Genomic DNA, 20,098 nt, shown 5'->3' with positions numbered 1-20,098 from the left:
TGAGGTGGAAGGGGGAAACAATGAGAAGAATAAAAAACCTGTTTTTGTCATGTTACATCTAGTTTTCCATGAGTATGAGTTGTTTAATATGTGTTTAGAGTATGCGCTTAGATCTTCATCACAAAAATGTTTTGAATTAAATAAATCATTAAAACTAAGATGGCTAAGTATGAAGACAACTATCTGGCTCAGTGCCTTTAAACAAGAACATTAATTCTGTCAGAGGTGGGTTACCAAGCCTAAAGGCGAATAATTGCTAATTATATCAATTTACATAGTTCTGAGCTGATCTAGGTTATCTCATGTATTAACCTACTGAAGAGATAGTCACCAACTTCCCAAGATTAAAAAAACAAGCAAAACAAACAACTTTCATCATTGGGCAAGATATATCAGCAGTCCTATTAGGACCTTTACACACCTGCGTCTCTCCCTGACCTCTGAAGTGGAGGAGACAGTGCCAGCAGTAGTTGTAGTCAGGGTTGTGGTAGAGGCTGCAGCATTTACAACAGTTGGAGCAACAGGAATGGTCACTGCCGTAGGAACACTGTCCTTTTCTTTTTCAGTACTATCCTCAGCCCACAAACGATTTGAGGTACTATAGCATCATAAGCAGCAACACAAAAAAGAGAAAAGGAAAACAGCTAAACAAGGAAAGCACTTTCTAGCAGCTGAAAACATGTGACTACAGGGATGGATTTTTTTAAAACATAAGGTGAGACATCTTTCATCTATGAACCAAAAAGTTCACCCAGAGCTGTCAAAGAGAAATTTACACTTTAAGCAGCTTAATGCAAAGAAAGTTCATAAGTTAGGAACTTAATATTTTTTCCCCAGACATGCATAATTGCCTCTTTTTGGAACCAATTTTTGTTTGTAAATCATTTTAACAAGGTCAATGAAAAAATCCAGAGCCCCACAATCTTCTAAACAAAAATGCATGCACATACATAAGCACACAGTAGGCCTGAACACAAAATGTATCTGTGACTCACCTGCTTTGTGTGCCTGCTGAGGAAGAACCCGTTGTAATCTTTGTAGTAGTGCTTGTGCTGGAAAGCAGGCTTTTCTGAAGCCCAGCTGCAGAGGTAACTGTTGGTGTTGATGTGGTGCTTGGAACACTAGAACTAATCAAATCATCTTGTCTTCTACCAAAGGAGCAACTAAAGGAAAGAGTCATATCTATATAGAATGTGTTTGTATGTGTATTCTATAGTCAATGCCTATACATTATACAGATTCACAAGGCTAGGAAAAAAATCTAAAAGACTGTGTTCCTAAATACGCCACCGGCTCCAGCACCAAGAGTTGCATCTACAACTTGCTAGAGTCTAGATGATTTCCCTAATTTGGTAGTGTATCATTTTACTGCATCCCCCACCCACCAACAAGATTCAAAGATGATCTGATAGTTTACATTTCTGGAACTGTTCCAGGTCATATGGTCACGCCAGGTTGGGTCTGGAAAAACACTTTGGTTTGGTTTTACTTGGGGAAAGTTAAGACTTAAGCATTTTCTAAGAAATTGTTTTGGCAATGGGTCACATCCCTAGGGGTGACCCATGCCTATTTTATATTTGTTGATCTTTTAGTCTTTTTTTGGTTGCTTTTAGCAGAGAAAATAACACATAGATTTTCCACCCCCTCTCCAATATGATATTACCAACATTCCAATTCAAGGCATTTCCATTGCTCTGAGTTCTAACACAGGTAGAAACTTTCCAGGTCACCACATGAGCTCAATTAATTAATCTATTTCAACTGCTCTAGTCAATTACATAATTGACTTATATATAATTACATACAGAGTTCCTTTTTTAATATGCTATAATCTAAAAGATACTTCTTAGCATATCAAATTTAATTTAAAAATATATAATATAATAGGAAGGCATAAGTAGGAGCAAATTTTCACCCATCTTTAAATATATATTCTGTGTCTTTAAATGAAGTTTTATTTAAACAACAAAAGATATATTTAATAAAGGCACATTTTTAATGTTATATTAAATTGAGAGCTCCAAACTGCCTCATATTTTAATAAAAGAATACACAAAAGTTACTTAAGAATTATATTATTACCTTTTATGATAAGCTGATCCTTCATTAATTGAGCTATTCTTTTTGAGATCATCTTCCCATTTTCTTCTTGTATATGAACTACTTGTTCGCAAACTTGAAGAATCTCTGTGAAAAAAATATCTTTCAGATTCTGGTAAATAATTTTAAAATAGGGTTAAAGAAGCTGTATTTTAATAAACATCTGTAGAAGCAGAAACTAGTAAAATCCCTTAGAAAAACAGTCTGGAATACTTATTAAGAAGTGAAAGTAATTCACTAAGATTCCAGTTCTAAGATTCTATCCCAAAGGTATAATCCTAACTATAGGGGGGAAATTTAAATCTTTGCAGAAGTTTTATTTATGATGACAAAAATATTAGATAATTTAAATGTCCATAGTTTGGGGAGGGGAAATGGCTACTTTAACCTCAGCAAATCTACTCTATGCAACACTATGTACTAATGAAGAACAATGCTTATTGAAAATACATACTAACATATAAGACATTAGGAGATCTTAAGTGAAAGAAAAAGTCAAGACACAAAATTGAATATTATAACATGATTACAATTATATTAAAAATTCTCATACTCTATATGTGCTGAAAAGTAGGAAGAAACAAATTAAAATGTTGACAGTGATCAAGTAAGTGCTTTTTCTCCCTTCTTCTTTCTCCTTTTCTATTATGTTCCAAATATTTAGAAAGCATATACTAGTCTGTGACCTCATCTGCCACCACTGTCCCCTCACTCCATTATAACCATAATGCCTTCATTTGTTTTTGCTATTTCATGAACATACCAAGCCTGCACCTCCTCAAGTCCATGTACTTGGTGTTCTTCCTATTAGGAATACCCTCCATCTCCTCCTGAAATCCATATCCCACATAATTACAACAATGCTCATGTTTTAACTCTTATGCTAGATAGTAAAGATTTTATAGTAAAAAAATAAAACAAATCATAATGAATCCACCTGTTTTCTTTCTCTTCAATGTCAGATGTACTGGCTAGTCGTCTTGGTATTGTAGGTGCAACATATGCAAGCCTAGTTCCTTTACTATCTTTCTCCTACACAACAGGGAGAAAAAAGAGTGAAAATAAATCTGTGATGACTATAGGTGCTGCTAAAAGTATTATGTAAGGAGTATTCAACAATGTATAATTACACAGCCATCATAGTTTATTTTATAATATTTCCATAATTCCTAGCTAAACTCCAAAATTGATGTCTATCAATATTCAAGTACTATAAACACTAAAAGACAGCCTGTTCAAATTAATTTTCTTTTCCCTCTTGTTTAATCTAGAATTAGCTCTTTTTTAACATAAGAAAAATTCCTCCACATTTTAATGACTTTTCCTGAAACTTCTGTAACATCTACTGTAATGTAGTATTGTAAGATAAAATATCTTTACTTCTTTCAGAGAAATAAGGTCTCAAATACAGTTCACTGATAAGTCTCAATTACTTACATTATACAAGCTATTTACTACCTTGATATACTATGTTTTAAAAATATAACATTAAAATATACAAAACAAAAGGTTATTTAAATTATATTTAACCAAATCTGGCTGAGAGTGTAGTGACAATGACATCTGTTACATTCTCATTATACTGGCATCAAGTACTTGGAAAACAACTGGAAAATAAATTTATACAAAATAAAAAATATTAAAATTACTTAGTGAGAAATTCATTTCTGAATTTCTGATACATGTAAACACTCCTGTATAGAGCAAGAAAACTGTAAGGAAAAAAATGTCCAAGCACTAAAAATGCAATAGAAAATAAATAATCCAATTATACAAAATAGCACTGAATGAACTGTGGTGCATTCTATTTAATGCAATTTAATACTGCCTTTCAAAATACAGTTATTAAAATTGCTCACTAGGACAAAGCTGTGATGTATCAGATGAAAAAAGTAGGTAAAGAAATTGCATATATTGGATAAATTTAACTTATGAGTATAAGCACATTCTAGAAAAATGTGTTCCTAAACTTTCAAAACCCTTCTTAATAAATAAAATTAGCTTGCTCCTTGATACATTTTATTGTAAATTCTCAAATAGAATAAAGGATTCCTTTAATTGAGTATAGTCTCATAATTTATGTTTTGGGCAAATACATCTGATCTTCCCAATAATTATATCCCATATAGATATCTGCTTAAGGTAAGTACATTTGTATTATCATGTAACTCATTAAGTCAGGTGAATTAAGTTGATACATAGATCTAATGATACATAGTAGAAAATCCAACGGATCTGATTCCAGGAAAACAAATTATCATAGTTTTTATAGAAACCAAATTGTGAAACAGATTACCTTTTCTTTATTATCCAAAGAGGAGGAAAGTCTGGGACTTGAAGCTGAACGCATAACACCTGCAGTGTCTTTTTCTTTCTGAGCCTCTTTAGATGCTGTGATTTCTGCAAGTGCGCCATAACTACCAGTCTTTCTAAGTCCTAACCTCCAAGATGCAGGAGACTCATCTTTTCTCTCTTCTTCTTTGGGAGAAATTTTTGTAGCTGAAGTTGGAAACTGTTTTTATTTTATTTTATTTTTAAGAAAAAGGAGAAAAATTATACAATACTTATCAGTCCTTAAACTGAAAATGAGAAGTTTACAGATAATATGTTTAAAATTATAGTTAATAGTTTCAGGAGAAACACTTTTACTAAGCAGGTTAATGTCTTAGTAAAAAATGTAAAGATCTAAAACTGAAGAAGGAAATACTACCTTTCCAGATGTTAGATTTAAGAACACACACTCCACACTTTGTATCACACAGAAAAATTATGATGCAAATACAGAGAACAGAAATGAGCACACCATAATGACTTAAAACCATGCATCTTTGAAACCAATATTCATATTAAACTTGTTATGTTGTAACCTAATATAAATCCTTGCACATCGAAATGCCTCACCATAGATTTTTCACCTTTACTGGGCACAAGAACAATGCCAGTTTTGCGCAAGCCCTGCCTCCATGATGCAGGATCTACTGATTCCACCACAGGCATGATAGGAGCAATGAAATCATACTAAAGCCAATTAAAATAAGACAGGTAAAGAGATAAAGATTGAAAGCATGAAAACAGAAAAGGAAGTTATGAGCAAAACAGACTTTTCTCTTTTTAAAAGAATTTTATAATAAATTAAAACCCAACAACTGGGTAATTATCCAATCTTTAAAAGTCACTGGGAACAAGTTCCAGTTTTAGCATGAGAGAATCTGAAAGAATCTAATACAGAAACTTCTAAGGCAGTTAAAGCCACATAGAGCTGATAGTATTATAGTATGAAGTGAAAAAACTACTGCCCTTGAATTTTGTTTTTATTCATTTTGTACTTGGGTTAAAAAATTTTAAATCCATCATCATCAACAAAAAAGTAATCATCAGTATATTTCTAATTATAATATTTAATTCATTAATATTTTAAATATCATAGCCTTAAATTTACTGTTTGATTTTTCCACCAAACATTAAACATTTCAACTAAAAACTGTTTTTGTACAAATATTTATTTCATTTTCAGGGCTTTCCAACTACCCTAAAAATGAAATGTCTGTTGTCTGTAACTAGTTCACCTCATTAACTTCACTTACAGAGTTTAAATATTCAACCACAGTTAAATATAGATGGTAAATATAGCAACTATCTAGTTACTACAAGCACAGGATATAGATTAAAAAAAAATCACAAAACCACCTTTCTTTCATACCTATTACCAAGGTTTGCCATAACAGCAGTTTAATAGAGCTTGTTAAAGCACCCATAATGTTGGAGGGCTAATTCCTAGACAAAACTGCTACAAGATACCTCTAATACTTCCAATAATTAATTCCTAACAATAAGGTTGCAAAGAGGCTCAAGATATACAAGCATTTTTCAGTTCCCAAAATGCACACTGAGGCATTCCAGGGCGCAAGAACAAAATCACAGGGGTGCTGTGGGATATTTTAAAGTTTTGAGAGAAGTACAGTGACATCTGTTGGACACTGCACAAATTGCCATTATTAACTTATTTGTACCTAACTACTTAATCAATGAAACCAAGAGGTATTTTTTTTTTGCCAAATGGCACTGTGAAAAACATTTAGTAAAACACTAAGGTCTCCATTGACTGAGAAAGTCCAGGAAGCTCTGTAATATTTTACATAATATGATAGGCACTGAGATGATTCCTTATTGATTTCAGAGTTTAAAGTCATGGTACTCGAGAACAGAGGTTGGCAAACTTTTCCTTCTGTAAAGGGCCAGACTGTAAACTTTAGGCTTTGTAGACTATAGAGTCTCTGCTGTAAATACTCATCTATGCTGCTGTAGCACAAACCCAGCCATAGGTAGTACACAAATGAATGAATGTGGCTGTGTCACATAAAACTTTATTTAGGGGCAATGAAATTTGAATTTGTGTCACAAAATATTCTTTTTCTTTTCATCCTCCCCCTGCCTCTGCTGACCATTTAAAAGTATTAAAACCATTCTAACTTGCAGGCTGTACAAAAAACAGGTAGTGGGCCACCTTTGGTCCACAGACCATGGTTTGCCAATCCCTCCCTATCCCAGAACTTTCCCCAAACTGGAAACAAATGTTATTCCTTCATGATAAAATCATCATATAGCAAATAATATTTGCTGAGTGTTACAACAGAAGCTAACATTTAACAAACGTTTACTTGTGTGAGGCCCTAAACTAAGTGCTTAATATGGGTTATCTCATTTAATCCTACAATCACCCAATGAAATAACATTTTACTATTATCCAATATTGTAGAGTTGAGAAAAATGAGGCAATATTATCAAGTTTGAAATTTTGTTGCACTGTTATGACTGATATACCTCCTCTCCACCTCACATCGATTTAAATACTGGTTTATGTGTTTAAAAGCATCTTTCAATTTTTGGTATATAAATAAACCTCTCTGAAAAACTCAAGTATACCTAGTCCCTGAAATTCTTTTTTTGGTTTTTATAACCAGGACACTATTTTGACTTTCCTACTCTCTGACTACCCCTTTCCTGGTCTTTTTGTTGTTGTTGGTAGCAACTATCTTTGTCATAGCCCTGTAACATAAGCACTCCAAGAGTCTGTTCTTGTATCTCCTATCTTCTCTTTATACTTTCTTCTGAATGTTGTGAGTAGGGTCTTCTTATATCCTCAGGCTAAATATTAATTGTATTCAGCTTATTCTCAAATTTGTTATTCTCCAGCTCAATCTGACTCCTAAATTCCTAGTCCTGAATTTCTATTTACCTGTAGAATGGACTATATGTAACTAAAATTGGAACCTGAAACTCAACATGTTTAAAGTCAAACATCTTTATTTCCAAACCAACTCTTCCTCAGTTCCCTATTTCTGTTACTGGTACCAAAAATCTCTTCAATCCCCTAAATTTCTTTTTTTTTTTGCCCGCTTTGTGTGGCATGTGGGATGTGGGATCTTAGTTCCCTGACCAGGGATCGAACCTATGCCCCCTGTGCTGAAAGCACGAAGTCTTAACCACTGGACACTGGGGAAGTCCCAACTCCCTAAATTTGAAACTTCGCAGTCATGTTAGACTTCTTCTCTGTCATCTTCCTCCATCTACAAGTTAAGTGCCAAGTCTCTAAATCTCCTCCTCTCCTTTATAAGTCCACTGCCACTTCTCTGGTTTATATTCTTATCATGCTAGGCAACTTCAATGACTTTCTAATAAACCTTCTCTCAGTCAGTCTCTCACCTTCAAATACACCTGTACGTTGCTGCCAGAATAACATTCTAAAATTCTCTCATGGCCTTGTTCAAACATCTATGATCCTCTACTATCTATCAAATTATGAAAATGTTACCATAGTAATGAAAACATTCCAATTTGGCTCTACTTTTCCTGCTTTACTTCGTATATATATCCTATAAATCAATCAAACTAGACAACTCATTTTTCCTGCAACACTCCACATTATCCCTACTTGTTTTTTTTTCATTTTTTTTTTGCGATACGCAGGCCTCTCACTGTTGTGGCCTCTCCCGTTGTGGAGCACAGGCTCTGGACGCGCAAGCTCAGCAGCAATGGCTCACTGGCCCAGCCGCTCCGCGGCATGTGGGATCCTCTCAGACCGGGGCACGAACCCGTGTCCCCTGCACTGGCAGGCGGACTCTCAACCACTGTGCCACCAGGGAAGCCCTATCCCTACTTTTGATCACACTGTTTCTCTTCTCTCTTTTTCAACAGACTGTACAAACTCTCCTCTCTGTTAGTTGAAATACTACCTCATTCTTCAAGATCTATCTCAAATGTTCTAACTCCATTACCTCAAATCAAAAAATGATTTCTTCCATTTAAAAACTATCATTCTACAATTATACACTTTTACCGGTATACTTCATATACCCACAGCACATAGTAGTCTTTTACTAAATTTTATTATGATGTAGGTTCAATTAGCAAGAACATGTAATTCCAAGAAAACTCTGAATTTTTACCATCTAGCAAAGAAAATATAGTTTATGCTTATTGGAATATATGTGTATACAGCAGAGTAGGTAATCTTTTTCAGAGATCCCAACAATATTTATTTTGACTAGAGAGTTATATATAAACGTTGTTAGTTAAACTTATTGTTAGTTGAAACTTTAACAATAAACTTATTGTTAGATAAAAATTTAATATAAAATGTATATTATTTAACTTATTGTAAGTTAAATAATGCGATAAACTTACTATTTTTAGTTAAAATAAATCATAAGATCAAACTAATGGTTTTATAGATAATATATCCATAAATCATTGGCCTGATCTCACTGCTACAGAAATAGTTCTATAATTTTAGCTGACAAGTTAACAACTTAAGAGATCATTTAAAGTGAATATACCTATGTTTCTCTGTAGTTATCATGAGTTATTATAGAATATAAGTGATATTTAATACTGTTTTAGAGCTTCCAGTTTCGTGATCTATTCCTTGCCATGAATGTTAGAGAGAGAGAGAGAGAGAGAGAGAGAGAGAGAGTGTGTGTGTGTGTGTGTGTATTTATATACATAGTTTATGTACTGCTGGAGGAAGCTAGAGAACTTAAGATAACTTGTCTAGATAATAGAATCAGAGTAGTAAGTGGCAACCTAAAAATAGACAGAACTCTTAATTAATTACAAAATCTTTTACGATGCATTTACAAATTAAGAATTCATCCAAGGAAATTTCTGTTAGGTCTCTAAGTTACAAGGAAAATCTTGAAACAAATGAAAAAAAAAACACTAAAATGCTAAATTATAGTAAATACAGTACCACTGAACATGGTAACAGGCTTTAAAAGTCATATAGTACTGATAAAACTTAAAAATACTTCATTTTTTTGTACACCATGACTTTATTACTTTGAATAAAATTTGCCCATAAAACTTTAAGAACAAAGACTGAAACAATGTAATCTTTAAAGCAAGTTATGATGAGTTTAAATGGAGAATAAAATGGGAGTTTCTAAATATGCAAATTAGAGAAACAGTTGTCATTAGATCAATTTAATTACAGAATCAAAGTAATTCTGAATAAGAACTTTTATAGCAAGTAAATTACTGGCCCACTAATCTAACAGAGCTATTAAGTATTTGCTTTCAGTGAGGGCAGTTGGCATAAACTGAGAAGTAAACTGCCATAAATCTAGGGTTATGCTTGAGAAAAATATAATTGATCATAAGAACCCTACTGTAATTATTTGACTATAGTAGGAAAGAGATTGCTTAGTTAAATACTCAAAAGACTGACAGCCGGTTTCTTGGCCAGGTATTCCGGGGGGATGGGGCTTTTGGGAACTTGATAAATCTACAGTTCTAACAGATAATCAAAAGAGCTAAAGTTTAGGATTCACTGAAGAAGTATAAAGGGGTTCTAGAATTAATAAATCTTTAGTTAAAGCAGCTCATGGTGACACCAGTTATGGCATGATAACTATCTTGAAAATTTTGCAGACGACTGCTTCTTGCCTTGAAAAGGCCAGAAATTCTCCAGAAATTCTGGAGAATTTCATTTTAAAGCATATGAAATTATGACCATTTGAGAATGGGTTCTAATTGAATTCAAGAAACCCTCAGTTCTAGAATACAGCAGGTAATAAGATAATTCAGTCACAAAGTCTATTATTCAAATTGTACCAGTGAAATTCATACATTTCTACCACTAAGAATTCATACTACCGCTTTCCTTTGGAAGAGTTTTAGAGGAGGATTATTAATAACAGTATGGATTTTAAAAGAATTCTCTAGTTTATGATTTTAAAAGGTTCAAATTTTGACCACTTGGAGCCAAATCCAAAGATTAGCAAAACTGACAATATGATAGAAACACTGTGGGGATTTAAAATCAGTCCTCAAACCCATGCAAACCAAATAACGTCAGATAAGCAACAAAACAAGAAGTCCAAAGGCAGAGACTTAATAGGTAAACACAATGTATAATCCCTGAGTGGACCCTTAATTTGAAAAATCAAACAGCTAGAAAGATGTTACTAGGAGGACAACTGGGAAAATTTTGAGTATGGTCTGTATATTAGTGAACATAAATAATGGTATTATATCAATGTTAAAATTTTCTAAGTATGATGATTTCTGTGAGGGAATGAAGGATTAATGCCTTTGTACTTAAGAGGTACGTACTCAAGTATTAGGAATAAAGTGTTACAGTGAGAGCAGTCAATTTTTTTTTTTTTTTTTTGCGGTACGCGGGCCTCTCAGTGTTGTGGCCTCTCCCATTGTGGAGCACAGGCTCCAGACGCACAGGCTCAGCGGCCATGGCTCACGGGCCCAGCCGCTCCGCGGCATGTGGGATCTTCCCGGACCGGGGCACAAACCCGTGTCCCCTGCATCGGCAGGCGGACTCTCAACCACTGCGCCACCAGGAAAGCCCTGAGCAGTCAATTCTTAAATGGCTCCAGGAAAAAAAAAAAAAGTACGTGTGAGTGTGACTATGTCTACGTGTGTGCATGTGCGTGCATGCGTGCATGTGTGTGTTACACAGAGAGGGAAATGAGTTTACTCCTAAAAGTTAGGTAAGGGTGGGGAGAAGCCTTTAAAAAGAGACCAGTAGGTTAAAAAAACCCCACAGAAAACCCTTAATCTTTAATTAGAGTTAAAAGAAGTATAGGTTCTGAAACAGCAGGGAAAAGAAAAGTCTTTAATAGATCAACAAGAAAGTAAGGATGAAGAATAAGTGGAGAACAAAATAAGGAAGAGGAAGAAATGAAACTAACAATTTGGGAGCACTCAGTCACTAGCCAAGCTCTCTCAATCACCGCTTAACAATGTTAACTTATTTTCTCTGTTATTATTTTTGTTTTGTCCTTTTTAGGAGGAACAGATAAGGAAGATAGTCACTTGCTCAAGGTCACAACAACTAACAAGAGGTGGGGTCAGCAGTTGACCTCTGGTCTGTTCTGACATACCTGGTGCTTTGTAAATGAATTAGAAAATCTAGATTCCAGTTCTCTCAGTAACTTGTGGTAGTACTTTTCGTGCTTAACTTATACACATGTGAAATTACCAAAATGCACCTTTACTCAACAGAAATAAAGGATACAAACCCCATGCTTCTCAAAAGTTCAATGAAAATAAAAAACTACCATGATCAGTAGTTTTTCATATGAAAAATTTTATGTTTCTGCTATTTACTGGGTTGGCCAAAAAGTTCGTTTGGTTAATGAATATGTTGCTCAATAAAGTTCTTGGTGAAAACCGAACAAACTTTTTGGCCAACCTGATATTTTTGTTAATGATCAACTGCAAAAAGTACTTGAGAAAAAGAACATAATAGATTCAGAGGAAATAAAGAAAAATACATTCTTATTCTAAAACCTTAAATAAACTTAGAACTGTCTTAATGCTTTAGCTCAAATGGTACTTACACAGAATACATTTATTTTTAACAAACACAATTTTGGCTTACCTTTTTAATAGGTGATGTAGGTGTTGCCTGACCAGATGACACAGTAGGTGTTGTAACAGCTACAGGAGCTGCTTGAGTACTAGAAGTATTGGCATTAGTTACAGAAGCCATGGATTTTGTCTTATCTTTAGGGAAAGGAAAAGGAAAAAAAAGAACACTAAGAGTCATGATTCTAGATGCATTCAGTTTCAATGGTATTGAAAACAGCATTTTACACTGTATTTTCGCTTAAGGTTTTGTTAACTCAGTCTTTTCCCACTATTATACCTTTTAACAAGTGTCATTTTCAAGGAGTTTCTAGAAATGTCTCAATAGGTATGAGACTTAAATAAGAACACGACACACAACCAGACTTTTAAGAATAAAAAGCACAAATAAAATATGACTATCTGACTTGTGTACTTTTAACACTATGGAAAATTTTTTTAAGTTTTAAATTAATATTTAAAACTTGAATACACGAATACAACGTAACTTCAAAAAATGCAAGAGCTATGCAGTTTTCCAATGAATAAACAACTTACATTGCTTATCTAAAACTTATAGCTCTTCTTTATTCTAGGAAATCTAAAAGTGCTCTTTGTCGATAATGACTTATATTCCTGTCAAACAGTATGCTTAAATGTCACAAAGAGCATTCCTTCTCACCCCCCAAAAGTCTAGAGTTAAATGGGCACAATATCAGCTAAATTAGGTTAAATCTCTTCTCACAATGTATCAAGACAATTTCCAACTAGTAATTGATCACTTAGAAAAAGATTTTTGAAATATTAGAAAAAAATCAGTATGATGATAGCAAAAATTCAAAGACTGTATTTGAACACATAAACTGGCCTTTAGCAAAAGTCACATATAAATTTAAACCGTTAAATTAACTGTAATTTATAAACGGGCTAGAAAAGTTCACTTTTCAAATGGTCAAAAGTCATTTTATCCAGTTTTAAAATATTCCTTTAGTTTCAAAATGGGATAGGACAGGTATCTTTCTATACTTTTGTGAAGAAGTATACTGCTTTTAAAGCCCTATGAGATACTCATTTTCATTATATTACCTCTCTCCCTTCTTTAGGTCAGTTTTGCAAAGAATCTTCCACCATAAATTACCATTATGAGTAAGTAGACAATATTAACAAATCCTTATCTTTAGGGCAAATACAAACTTCCCACTAATAATTCTGAATTTGCAATGATTCATTAAGTCCTATTTGTGTCTAAGAAAACATCTGTAAGATGTTAATAGGGTGAAAAGCATAATCTTAAACTGTATCAAAAGACAAGGCCAGGGCTTCCCTGGTGGTGCAGTGGTTGAGAGTCCGCCTGCCAATGCAGGGGACACGGGTTCGTGCCCCGGTCCGGGAAGATCCCACATGCCGCGGAGCGGCTGGGCCCGTGAGCCATGGCCGCTTAGCCTGCGCGTCCGGAGCCTGTGCTCCGCAACGGGAGAGGCCACAACAGTAAGAGGCCCGTGTACCGCAAAAAAAAAAAAAAAAAAAAGACAAGGCCAAACTGGCATATTTAAAAATCACTATAACCACAGCTTTTCAAATAAACTGAATGAGCGAAACTCAGTCTAATAAACGTTTTTCTTGTTGTTAAATCCCTCTTTTCATTCAACAGAAGCTAAGCCTATTCAGCACAGTTAAGTACAAATCATGTATACTCTAATTAGACCATCCTCCTGGAAAACAATCCATCCAACCGGAGAGAGTAATTCAACAAATATTTATTAAGTGTCTGATACCTCAAGTACTGTCCTAGGCACTGGGGATATATATCAGTCAATGAAAAGACAAAATATCTTAACTGCATAAAGCTTACAGTCTAGTAGGAGAAATAAGTAATAAACTAAAGCTCAACATGTGTTTTTTTCATTTTATTTTCTCCTTCTCCCCCTATTTTCTCCAGGTTTAAAATTTTTTTTATATTATTGAAATCTATACATCAAAGAATGTATATGCACGTATACAAACATTTATGTTTGGTTTAAGAATAATAATTAAACAAACCTCAGGTGTCCACCATCTAACTTAAGTAAACATTATCAGTGTTACTGAAGCCCTTTCTATCCATTTGATTTCAATGAAGAATAAAAACTTCATGTCCTAGAGAAAAAAAAGAAAAAACCTAAAAGCAAAACTATGCTTCCCTATTCTCATTCCTTCAACTACCTCTGAAAAATTTATATATCATTTGGAAGGAAATTAAACTTTTGGTTGAGTTCCTATTTTCAATCTGATTTATAAGAAACTGATTAAAAAATGGTTTGGAAAATATTTTATGAAAGAAAATTCAGCAAAATAGTTATTTAACATAAAACAGTTTCCCAAGGAAATAACCTTACAAAAAGAAAAAAGAAACAGTTTAGAAATTGTCAGATCAAGCTATACCTCTACAGGGAAATGGCTGCTTTCTCAAGCTTGCCAAATAAAGTATGATAAAGCCTTGTTGATACTAAAAGAGTGAGAGAGAAGGAACCACACAGCATTTACATGGATTAATTCTTGAGATAGTTAAATTTTCCTGGCACAACTGGCTACTAGCAACAGGAAGAACAAAATTATCAAGTACAATGCTTCAGAGGAACATTTAAAGTTAGCGCACTGAGAAGAGATTGGTATGCTTAAAGTCCAAATTGGGAAATTAATACAATACTATTTGATGGTAATTAATTCTATTCATACTTATAGAAGAGTTTAAAGAACTATCCAGATAGCCTAGTCCAATACTTCTCATTCTACAAGCAAGGAAATTTCAACCAAAGGTCAGGAGGCTTGCTAGTTAGTGGCAAGACTGGCCTAAATCTGAAGTCTTTTTTTGTTTTAAATAGCTCCCTGGTGCCTAATACTGAACAGTGAACTCTATAGAAGGGACCAATTAAGAAAAAATAGGTAGAAGAATCTCAGGAATCTCTGTGAGATATCTGGACTTCCAGTTCTTGAATTCTACTACATGAGCTAGGAGATCTGGGTACTGGTCCTGGCTTTCGTGTGCACATGTGCATATAGTTTAATTTGTAATGATATATTTTACTAGAGACTGGGGGCCAAGGCATGTCTCACAGACAGGAGATTAACTACATAAAAATAACTTTAAATACTTGCAAAAGTATCTGAGTCAATTTAAATTTCAATGATATCATTTCATCTTTCAAAGGAACTGAACAAATTTAACTGAATGTTATTAGGTAAGCATGTACATTAATCTTATTTAAATTAGTAGACTTTAATTTTATACAATTATTACATGAAAATTAACATTCATTACAAAGCATGCTGATTCTCATATAATTTGTTTTTATAGTTAGAAATATTTTAATTAGCATGTTATACAAATAAATTATAATATTCAATGACTACCTGTTGTTCTACTGCCAATTTTACCTATACCTATATTTAGGTATATTACTATTTACCTATATTACCTATATTCTACTGCCAATTTTACCTATTTATTTTACCTATATATTTACAGGTGAGGCAAAAGATATGCTGACTCACCTGATCAGCAATGTCACAGCAATAAATAAAAAATTAAATCCCTAAGTGACTAGAATCTAGTCATTTATAAATTTCAAAAACTCTTTGTGTATTTCCAAAAAATAATTTACTTGTAGGATTAGCAAGCTTCAAGAAAATAAAGGAATCCATAACACATCACCTGGCAACAAAGCTAGCCTGTGCCCATTTAGCAATATCTTGTTTTTAATGGGAAATAGAATTATCAGTATGTTCCTTGACATGTTTATTTAGTAAACTTTAGCTTCTCACATTTTCTTAGAGAAAATATTTTATTGAGTGAGTAAAAAACCTGATTCAAAACTGTTGCTGTTGTGTCTAGAGGAAATATGGGAGTCCAAGAAATTCTAGGGCTCCATTTGTGTTTACTAATGATCACCAAACTGGTCCTGATAATGATGACAGTTTTTTCATTGATAAAAACCTTAATGAAAATGAAATACCTTTTCTGATAAATACGTTAAAATGCCAAAATGCCAGGTTATACAACTCAAAGATAGCAATCCTGGAATCTTATGCTCTCAGAAGGTTTTTTTTTGGTTTTGTTTTTCTTAAGATTTTTTTGATGTGGACCATTTTTAAAGTCTTCATTGCATTTGTTACAATATCGCTTCTGTTTTATGTTTTGGGTTTTTTTTGGCTGTGAGGCATGTGGGATCCTAGCTCCCCAACCATGGATTGAACCCGCACCCCCTGCAGTGGGAGGCAAAGTCCCAACCACTGGACCACCAGGGAAGTCCCTCTTCAGAAGTCTGAGTGATTAGCCAATACAGAATAAAAGCAATTCAATAAACAAAATCTATAAAAACATGTGAGCCAGAGGGAAAAAAAAGCAGAAAACCTATCCTTGATAATAAAAAGGGAAAGAACATAAATTGTTAATTGTTATAAAAAGGGAAAGAATGTAAATAGTAAAGCAATTTGGCAGCATCTATGAAGAGTGAAAATATGATTCAATAATCCAATGTTTAAGTGTATCTATTAGAGAACCTCTTGCACATATACACAGGGAGGCAATTATAAAATGATTGCTGCAGCATTATTTATAACACAACATTGGGAATAAGGTAAATTTTTATCAAAAGGGAAATTAATGTATTTAATGACTACTATACAGCAACTAAAAGGATAAGTTACATACATAAAGACACAGATAGATACAAACAAACCTAAAAAATACAACTTTCAAATAAAAAATGCAAGTTGCATAACAACTCCTAGGGAATAATAAAAACACAAAACAACCTTATAATTACTATATATTACTTCTGAATGTAAGATAAGAGTATAAAAATAGACTAGAAGATTCAGAAAAAAACTCATGATAGTGATTTGGGAAAGAAAGGAAAGAGAAGTAGATTAGGGTTGGTGGTTAAAGAAGACAATGGTAATGTTTTAATTTTATTAAAAGAAAAATTATAAGCAAATACAGCTAAATGTCAACAGCTGTTAAGTTTTGGTAGTTGGAATATGAATGTTTATTATATTATACTTTTCTGCATCTTTAAAATTTCTCAAAACAAAGTAAATTTCCCCACACCTCTACAGGAAAAAATCTTGACTCCGCCCCAGCTTTCTAAAACTTTAGTATTACTGAGGAAATATTTGGGATGCTGTTGGAGCCAGCTTCCTGTACTTTCAGGTCTCAGAAAGCAGCAGGAGCATTCTTGAGCTGCTGGGAACCCATCTAACCCTATGTGCACCATCCAAAGAGAATCTTAGAAGCCTCTTCACCTTCTTCAAACCTAAAAATATAGGTCAGTAAAATGCAGAGGTGATCAATTACCTGCCTCCAGGTAAGCAGAGAACAATAAAATCACAGCTATACTTAAATTTCTAACACTCCCTGAAAGGCAATTTACTGGCTTGGGAGGTATCCTAACAAGTAGCATGTCAGTCTGAAAAGTTTCAAAATTAAAGCCTGACCTCATCTTACTTTACACTTCATCAAAATTCACTGAAAATCCCTTTATCCTTCAAATTTTACCTGTTTCAGCTTCTGATTCTGAGTCATCTTCCTCATCTTCTTCACTAGAGCAACTAGATTCATCTTTTTTTCCTTCTTCTTCATCATCAACCTTTTCTTGTTCCAGAGATTCAATACGGGATGCATTTTTCTCAGGCTCAATAATCAATGTCTCTTTGCTGTGAAAGGAAAAAAGCCTTGAAATAATTATAAACACAAAAGGTGAAAATTAATTTTTCCCAGAACCACAAAATCTAATAATCATACTTGTGGCTATCATGACAACTCATTTAAAACAATAACAAAACCTACTTTAATATTTTACTTACTTTTTAAAGGTTTTCTGTGATTGATTATTGTCCATATTGGCTGTTGATTCAATCAGTGGAGACTTCTTCTCCCGTTTTTCACTATGGAGCTTTATAAAAGTTATGCAAAGGAAAATAAGAATACTATTAAAATAACATTAATGAGCAAAATACAGAATTTAAAATAATAACAAAGTAGCTTCCCAAACACGAAATGAAAACAAAACAGACAAAACAAATAAAAGATTTGTTTTACCTAAAAAGAAAAGGGCTTGGATAAAGAATAAAAAGAACTAGACAATTTAAAAGCTCCACAGAGGGGACTTCCCTGACAGTCCAGTGGTTAAGACTCTGCACATCCCTTGCAGGGGACATGGGTTCGATCCCTGGTTGGGGAACTAAGATCTGCTGTGTGGTGCAGCCAAAACAACAACAACAACAACAACAACAAACCACTCCACAAAGGACTAAGTTGGATTTTTTTTTTTAAGATCCCTCCAACTTTAGTTTACTGAAAAACCAGGGACCATTAACCATTTAGGATGTCTAATAATATTTTACTTAAACATCTGCTTCCTAGTTACGTAACTCCTTGCTTATCTAGCATATGCTATTTTAGAAATCTGAGATTTTATAGTCTCCACCCTCTAAGCAAACTTTCTTATGAAATTTGTATGAAAAAGATACTATTATTGAGAACATACACATTATAGAAGTATTCATTTTGGGAAAGGGATGCTAGAGAAATGGGGATAAGCAACACAAAAGGCTAAAAAAAACCCCACCACTACTCCTTTATTCTCATTCACTGTCATTTAATTTGATCGCTAGGAATAACTTAAAATCAAACAGTATAAAACATCACAAGAATACTTTTTCAGCTGTCTAAGATTCAAAGTTATTAAGAGAATTCACTAATAGAGACAATTTTTAGACAATCATCATACATACCAGATTTTGTTTCTTTTGCAACTCTTCTAAATATCCTAAAATGTCTTCATCTGCTACATCAAAGGCTGTCTGGCCCTACGCAGGAAACAAGAGGGTTGGTGATAATTAAAAAATCAATAAATTATAAAATGCCTTCGGTGATTCTGTATGATTATACAGAAAGAAGTTAGATAACATTTTTAATGGTAGGTATAAAACATGGTACATATGACTTGAAGGAGATGTATGAGAAATCCCTGTGAGAGATAAGCAGCTGATATACCTCCGCTTACTTTTTTTGGTAACAGCTTTATTGATCTATAATTCACATACAAGTCACCCATTTTAAAGTATGCAATTCAATGGTTTTAGTATATTCACAGAGTTTTACAACCATTGCCACAATCAATTTTAGAACATTTTCATCACCCCCAAAAGAAATGACATACCCATTAGCAATCCCCTCCCCACTCCCCCTCCCCCTGTCTGAGGCAACCACTAATATACTTTCTGTCACTACAGACTTGCCTATTCCAGACATTTCATATAAATGGAATCATACAATATATGGTCCTTTGTGACTGGCTTCTTTCACTTTGCAAACTGTTTTCAAGGTTCATCCATATTGTAGCATGTATCTACTTCATTCTTTTTTATTGCTGAATAATATTCCATTGCATGATCTACCACCTTTTGGTAATCTCTTCACCAGATGATGGACATCTGTTTTTGCTTTCTGGTACACAATGAATAATACTGCTATGAACATTTGTGTATAAGTTTTTGTGTGGACATCTGTTTTAATTTTCTTGGGTATATAGTTATGAGTGGAATTACTGGGTCATGTGGTAACTCCAAGTTTAACTTTTTGAGATCTTATTTCTACTTTACCGCCATAAAAATTAATTACAAATTCTTAGTAGAGTAATAAAATAAACATATATATTTCTAAACTACTTAAAAGTTCAGCCAGCCACAGGTATGACTTAGTTTCAAAAAGTAGTCCAGGTGAACATCTGTCAATCTATTTTTATTCATAGTGGAAAAGAAAATTTCAAAGAGCTGTTGACCCAAAATAGTAAGGATTTTTCCTGCTGCCAGCTTAGTCCTTATAATAACCCTACTGGTACAAGTCTCCAGAATGCCAGAAAGTTCATTATTTAGAATATATTCTACCTTATATGCTTGCAAAATTTCTTAATTTGTGAATTTCTAAGAATATAATATCAATGGAAGCACCCAAATCTACTCGACACATATGGTAATACTATTACAGAAAGAGTAATACTTCTTTGTCGAACAAGGCCAAATCACCTCATAAGTAGCTGGAAAAGACTTAATAATAAAAATGAATAAATGATTCACAAAATGTTTTACACAG

At 33.6% G+C, this 20,098-nt stretch overlaps 1 protein-coding gene across 8 annotated transcripts in view; it reads right to left on the bottom strand.

Moving 5' to 3' along the window:
- Nucleotides 1-20,098, bottom strand: part of PPP1R12A (protein phosphatase 1 regulatory subunit 12A) — a 158,467-nt gene that overhangs the window by 38,585 nt on the left and 99,784 nt on the right. For 5 of the 8 annotated variants that reach the window (XM_030866210.3, XM_060305551.2, XM_060305550.2 and 2 more), the window contains 9 exons: nt 18,739-18,813; nt 17,809-17,897; nt 17,501-17,658; nt 11,999-12,123; nt 4,397-4,612; nt 3,038-3,132; nt 2,083-2,187; nt 996-1,163; nt 422-598 (listed from right to left, as the gene is read on the bottom strand). In XM_030866210.3, the coding sequence (XP_030722070.1) occupies nt 422-598; nt 996-1,163; nt 2,083-2,187; nt 3,038-3,132; nt 4,397-4,612; nt 11,999-12,123; nt 17,501-17,658; nt 17,809-17,897; nt 18,739-18,813 (1,208 nt within the window). The remainder of the gene's footprint in view (nt 1-421; nt 599-995; nt 1,164-2,082; nt 2,188-3,037; nt 3,133-4,396; nt 4,613-11,998; nt 12,124-17,500; nt 17,659-17,808; nt 17,898-18,738; nt 18,814-20,098) is intronic. The other 3 variants (XM_070046380.1, XM_070046381.1, XM_030866212.3) reach the window with 3 other exon arrangements.

The sequence above is a fragment of the Globicephala melas genome, chromosome 10 (genome assembly GCF_963455315.2).
Source record: "Globicephala melas chromosome 10, mGloMel1.2, whole genome shotgun sequence".
Taxonomy (NCBI): domain Eukaryota; kingdom Metazoa; phylum Chordata; class Mammalia; order Artiodactyla; family Delphinidae; genus Globicephala; species Globicephala melas.
The sequence above is the reverse complement of the archived record's forward strand: the minus strand, read 5'-3'. Positions and strand labels throughout refer to the sequence as shown.